This window comes from Bos mutus, chromosome X (genome assembly GCF_027580195.1).
Source record: "Bos mutus isolate GX-2022 chromosome X, NWIPB_WYAK_1.1, whole genome shotgun sequence".
NCBI classification, from domain to species: domain Eukaryota; kingdom Metazoa; phylum Chordata; class Mammalia; order Artiodactyla; family Bovidae; genus Bos; species Bos mutus.
Window position 1 is genome coordinate 95,688,739 of NC_091646.1, and position 6,311 is coordinate 95,695,049.

General features: G+C 50.4%; 1 protein-coding gene across 1 annotated transcript; it reads right to left on the reverse strand.

The window, feature by feature from the left end:
• Positions 1-620: 620 nt before the first annotated feature.
• LOC138986501 (uncharacterized) lies at positions 621-1,538 on the reverse strand. The gene has a single exon (XM_070366602.1). It carries the CDS (start codon positions 1,536-1,538, stop codon positions 621-623), a length of 918 nt encoding a protein of 305 aa, XP_070222703.1.
• Between the last annotated feature and the right edge of the window lie 4,773 nt (positions 1,539-6,311).

Sequence of the window (6,311 nt, forward strand, 5' to 3'; positions counted from 1 at the left end):
GTGTTGGGGTTGGGGATGGGGTGTTGAGGTGGAGGTAGGGAGGGTGGAGTGTCGGGTGTGGCGGGGTGTCAGGGTGGGGGTATGGTGGGGTGGGGTGTTGGGTGTGGCTGGGTGGGGTATGGTGGGTGGGGCATCAGGGGTGGGGTGGGGTGTCGAGGTGGGGTAGGGCGGGTGGGGTTTGGGGGTTGGGGTTGGGTGTCGGGATAGGGGTAGGGCGGGTGGGGTGTAGGATGTCGGGGTGGGGTAGGGCGAGTGGGGTGTCGGGGTGGGGTAGGGCTGGTAGGGTGTCGGTGTGGCAGGGTGTGTAGAGGGGGTAGGGGCGGTGGGGTGTGGGTGTGGGGTGGGGTGTCAGGGTAGGGGTAGGCGGGTGGGGTGTGGAGATGGGGTGTCAGGGTAGGGGTAGGGTGGGTGAGTGTGGGGTGGGTGTTGGGATGGGGGTAGGGCGGGTGGGGTGTCGGGGTGGGGGTAGGGCAGGTGGGGTGTGGGATGTCAGGGTGGGGGTAGGCGGGGTGGGGTGTTGGGTGTGTGGTGGGGTGGGGTAAGTGGGTGGGGCATCGGGGTGGGGTGGGGTGTCGGGTGGAGGTAGGGTGGGTAGGGTTTTCAGGGGTGGTGGTGGGGTGTCAAGTGGGGTGGCATATGGGGGTGGGGTGTCTGGTGGGGTAGGGCGGGTGGGGTGTCAGGGTGGAGATAGGGGCGGCTGGGGCGTCAGGGGTGGGGTGGGGTTCGGGGTGGGGGTAGGGCAGGTGGGGTGTTGGGGTGGGGGGTTTGGTGGGGTAGTGGGGTGGGGCATCGGGGTTGGGTGGGGGTAGGGGGGGTGGGGTGTGGGGTGGGGTGTCGGGTGGAGGTAGGGCAGGTGGGGTGTCGGGGTGGGGGTAGGGCGGCTGGGGCGTCAGGTGTGGGGTGGGGTGCGGCAGGTGGGGTGTCGGGATGTCAGGGTGGGAGTGCGGGTAGTGCGGGTGGGGGCGTCTGGGGTGGGAGGTGGGGTAGGGCGGGTGGGGTGTGGGGTGGGGTGTCAGGTGGAGGTAGGGCGGGTGGAGCGTCGCGGGTGGGGGTAGGGCGGGTGGGGCGTCGCGGGTGGGGGTGGGGTTCGAGGTGGGCATAGGGTGGATGGGGTTTCGGGGGTGGGGGTGGGGTTCGACGTGGGGGTGGGATGGGTGGCGGGTCGGGGTGGCGGGGTGTTGGGTGTGGAGGGTGTCGGGGTGGGGGTGGGGTGGTGGGGTAGGGCAGGTGGGGCCTCGGGGTGGGGGTGGTGGTATGGCGGGTGGTGTGTGGGGTGGGCTGCGGGTTGAGGTAGGGCGTGTAGCGTTTGGGGGGGGGGGTGGGGTTCGAGGTGGGCGGGAGTGGATGGGGTTTGGGGTGGGGTGGGGTTCGGCGTGGGGGTAGGATGGGTGGCGGGTCGGGGTGGCGGGGTGTTGGGTGTGGCGGGGTGTCGGGGTGGGGGTGGGGTGGTGGGGTAGGGCAGGTGGGGCCTCGGGGGTGGGGGTGGGGTATGGCGGGTGGTGTGTGGGGGTGGGCTGCCGGGTTGAGGTAGGGCGCATAGGGTTTCGGGGGTGGGGGTGGGGTTCGAGGTGGGGGTAGGGCAGGTGGGGTGTCAGGGGTGGCAGGATGTCAGGGTGGGGGTATGGCGGGTGGGGTGTCGGGTGTGGTGGGGTGGGGGTAGGGCGGGTGGGGCATCGGGGGTGGGGGTGGAGTGTCGGGTGGAGGTAGGGTGGGTAGGGTTTCGGGGGTGGGGGTGGGGCATTGGGGTGGGGGTAGGGCGGGTGAAGGGGTTAGAGGCTCCCTGGGCCGATTGCCCTGACGAGAATCATTGAGTCACTGCTATTCTGTGGGGCCGGGTCACCTCTAAACTTACTAAGGGGAGTTTGCTTTTGGACCTGTACGTCGGGGACTCTGAGCCCCGCACCTAAAAGACACCACCTCAGACGGCCAAACAGAAAGCGCGTGATAGGTCAGCCAGGAACCTGCCTGCACAGGAACCTTACCAGGGTTCTGTTGGTGTTCTCATTAGGTGGGCACCCTCCATTCTGGGACGGGGGGGGGGTCCCCTTGGTACTCATTTAGAGGCTTACCTGACAGTTAATGGCACCTGTGCTTCCACTGCGGGACTTCGCGCTTCCGATCCAAGCTCTCACAGCCTTGTGGTTCCAACGGAAAACCAGGGGGCATGACATCCGGTGACCCCAGCCTATAGCTTCCGGGGTCACCCAGCAAGCTGGGTGGGCGTTGTGCGCATGTGCTCAGTTTCAGAGGACGTGGCTGCTGGTGTTGCTCCAAGTTTTTACAAAAGCTTTTGCCAGGCTGTGGGAACTTGAAATCTTTTAATATTGAGTAGTCAAAAATGTCTATCATCATTTTATTCTGAAAGTGAACGTCACTCAGTGGTGTCGGACTGTTTGTGACCCCATGGAATATTCAGTCCCTGAAATTCTCCAGACCAGAATACTGGAGTAGGTAGATTTTTCCTTTTCCAGGGGATCTTCCCAACCCAGGGATCGAACCCAGGTCTCCCACATTGCAGGCGGATTCTTTACCAGCTGAGCCACAAGGGAAGCCCAAGAATATTAGAGTGGGTGAAGTTAAGTGAAGTCGCTCAGTTGTGTCCGACTCTTTGCGACCCCATGGACTGTAGCCTACCAGGCTCCGCTGTCCATTCAGGCAATAGTACTGGAGTGGATTGACATTTCCTTCTCCAGGGGATCTTTCCGACCCAGGGATTGAACCTGGGTCTCCCGGATTATAGACAGACGCTTAACTGAGCCACCAGCCTACTCTTTAACGAAGATTCTATATAGGAAAGTAATGTGAAACACAGCTACCAAAGAGATAAGCATCAGAAAACAAAAACAATGCTAATATAATTAAACATCAATAGAGCACGTAGGAGGTAAATTTACTAATGAAAAACTGTTAAAGCAATAAAATGGTTTTAAACAAAATTTCTAGGTATAAGACAAATATATAAAAATGCACCTTTTTCTGTAGCAAAAAACAGTATTAAGGTGAATTCAAATAAAAATAACTTTTAAACTATAATGATAAATACCTCATTCCTAAAAATAAGTATAAGAACTCCATAGAAAAATGATACAGATATTTCTTGAAATTGCTTACATCCTAACTAAATGGAGAAATATTGTATGCATTTCTATGGAAGATTCAATATTATAAGCATGTTATTTAGTGTTAGTCACTCAGTTGTGTCCAACTCTTTGTGACCCCATGGACTGTAGAATTGTCTAGGCAAGAATACTAGAGTAGGTAGCCATTCCCTTCTCCAGGGGATTTTCCCAACCCAGGGATCAAACCCAGGTCTCCTGCGTTGCAGGCAGGTTCTTTACCATCTGAGCCACCAGATAAGCATAAACATATTCATCTTCCCCAAATTTAATCTACTAGTAACTATAATGTCTCTTTCTCAATGAAGCCACATAATTTGTGTGTGAACGTTTATGTATGTGTGTATGTGTGCAAACCTTGACAAAGTAATTCTAAAATTTAAATTGACTTGCAAAAGTCTATGAATAGCCAATATACTCTTGAAAAAAAAGATATGATATTAAGAATTGTGAAAACATCACAGTAATGAGAGTTTGTGGTATAGATATAGGCATGTTCCAAAACAGACTCATTGTACATAACCTGGTTTATTGAAAGTTAGCTACTATTGAGAAGCGGGGGGAAAGAATAGTGTTTAATAAAAAATTACAACACAATAGTTTGATATCCACATTAAACACAAAATGTGACGTTTAGAAATAAAACTGTCCCTCACACAACACAGATTTCATTTGCAAATGGATTAACACAAATTCCAATTCCAAGTGGATTAGAAACTTAACTTTTTAATATTTTAGAGTTTATGGAATAAGCGCTGCTGCTGCTAAGTCGCTTCAGTCATGTCCGACTCTGTACAACCCCATAGATGGCAGCCCACCAGGCTCCCCCGTCCCTGGGATTCTCCAGGCAAGAATACTGGAGTGGGTTGCCATTTCCTTCTCCAATGCATGAAAGTGAAAAGTCAAAGTGAGTGCAGGCATAGGCAAATAGACCAAAGTAACCAAATAGAGTGTCTCCAAACAGACCACTTGTATATGTTGCTTGATTTAAAAAAAAAAAAAAAAAGCCTTTGCAGAGAAGTGGGGAAAAAGCACTATTTTTATGAAGAAATGACAGCAGAACAGTTGGTTCTAGAAGAATTCAGATCACCTTTCTAGTCCCAGCTCTGTTATATTCTAGCCCTGTCAACATGGGCATATTACCAAACTCTATGAGCCTCAGGCTGTTCATCTGTTAAATGGGTTTGATAAGCCCTGTATTCTAGGACTGCTGGAATATAGGTAATATATATAAAGCATATATCATAGTGCCTGGCATATCTGAGATGATTAACAGTTTGTGAATGCATTTCTCAGAGCGCATGAAGTGCTATAGGACATGGAATAGTAAATCAACCAAAATGCTGATTTGCAAGTAAAACGTCAACTTCCCCCATTTGAAGACATAATGTAGTAGGGAAGAACAAATCTGACTCCATATTAGATGTGTTCCTTTTACTTTACTTCACTTCACTTTTTACTTTAACCTTACTGTAACCTTTGTGCTCTGGTGCCTGTGCTTAGTCATGCTGGCTCTGCACCTTCTTTAAAAGAATATTGCCTATAGCTTGAAATATACAGGATAACCTGACAATGACCTGACAAGAAAACATTTGTGCTGTTGGAGTTTACAGGAAGATTGTGTGATCTGACAGACCAGACTTCTGGATTTTTAAGGCATGAGCCACCACACATTTCCTTGCAAGGCCCTGCAATAAGCCTTTCTCTGCTCCAGACTCCAGCCTTTTGGTGTTGTTTGGCCTCACTGTGTGTTGGGCACATGGACTTTCATTCAGTAAAATATTATTTGAGTGGTGAAGAGTCTTCTCCATTTGGATACAATTCACAGCTCCTAATATTTGTGTGAAGGGCCATCGTCTTCTACTCCTCCCAGCTGCCATTCCATCCAAACCACACCTATTTTCATTCATTCCACCACAAGCAGAAATCTAGCCATTTGTAGACTTACAAAAGATAACAATTCAAATGTCCTTTTTAATGGAGTAGGCTCTAGTTCTCAGCCCAAAGACAAAGACTGCAGACCCAGCGTCTTTTTCACATCATACCTCAATCAAGTCACAGACTTTTTCCCACAGAAACTCTCTGTATCAGATCAGATCAGATCAGTCACTCAGTCGTGTCCGACTCTTTGCAACCCCATGAATCGCAGCACGCCAGGCCACCCTGTCCATCACCAACTCCCGGAGTTCACTGAGACCCACGTCCATCGAGTCAGTGATGCCATCCAGCCATCTCATCCTCTGTCGTCCCCTTCTCCTCTTGCCCCCAATCCCTCCCACCATCAGAGTCTTTTCCAATGAGTCAACTCTTCGCATGAGGTGGCCAAAGTACTGGAGTTTCAGCTTTAGCATCATTCCTTTCAAGAAATCGCAGGGCTGATCTTCAGAATGGACTGGTTGGATCTCCTTGCAGTCCAAGGGACTCTCAGGAGTCTTCTCCAACACCACAGTTCAAAAGCATCAATTCTTCAGTGCTCGGCCTTCTTCACAGTCCAACTCTCACATCCATACATGACCACAGGAAAAACCATAGCCTTGACTAGATGGACCTTTGTTGGCAAACTAATGTCTCTGCTTTTGAATATGCTATCTAGGTTGATCATAACTTTCCTTCCAAGCAGTAAGCGTCTTTTAATTTCATGGCTGCAGTCACCATCTGTAGTGATTTTGGAGCCCCCAAAAATAAAGTCTGACACTGTTTCCACTGTTTCCCCATCTATTTCCCATGAAGTGATGGGACTGGATGCCATGATCTTTGTTGTCTGAATGTTAAGCTTTAAGCCAACTTTTTCACTCTCCACTTTCACTTTCATCATGAGGCTTTTCAGTTCCTCTTCACTTTCTGCCATAAGGGTGGTGTCATCTGCATATCTGAGGTTATTGATGCTTCTCCTGGCAATCTTGATGCCAGCTTGTGTTTCTTCCAGTCCAGCATTTCTCATGATGTACTCTGCATAGATGTTAAATAAACAGGGTGACAATATACAGCCTTGACGAACTCCTTTTCCTATTTGGAACCAGTCTGTTGTTCCATGTCCAGTTCTAACTGCTGCTTCCTGACCTGCATACAAATTTCTCAAGAGGCAGATCAGGTGGTCTGGTATTCCCATCTCTTTCAGAATTTTCCACAGTTTATTGTGATCCACAGAATCAAAAGCTTTGGCATAGTCAATAAAGCAGAAATAGATGTTTTTCT

Excerpts from the sequence above, each read along its gene's own strand:
- LOC138986501 (XM_070366602.1), bottom strand. The coding sequence starts at position 1,538 with ATGCGCCCTACCTCAACCCGGCAGCCCACCCCCACACACCACCCGCCA.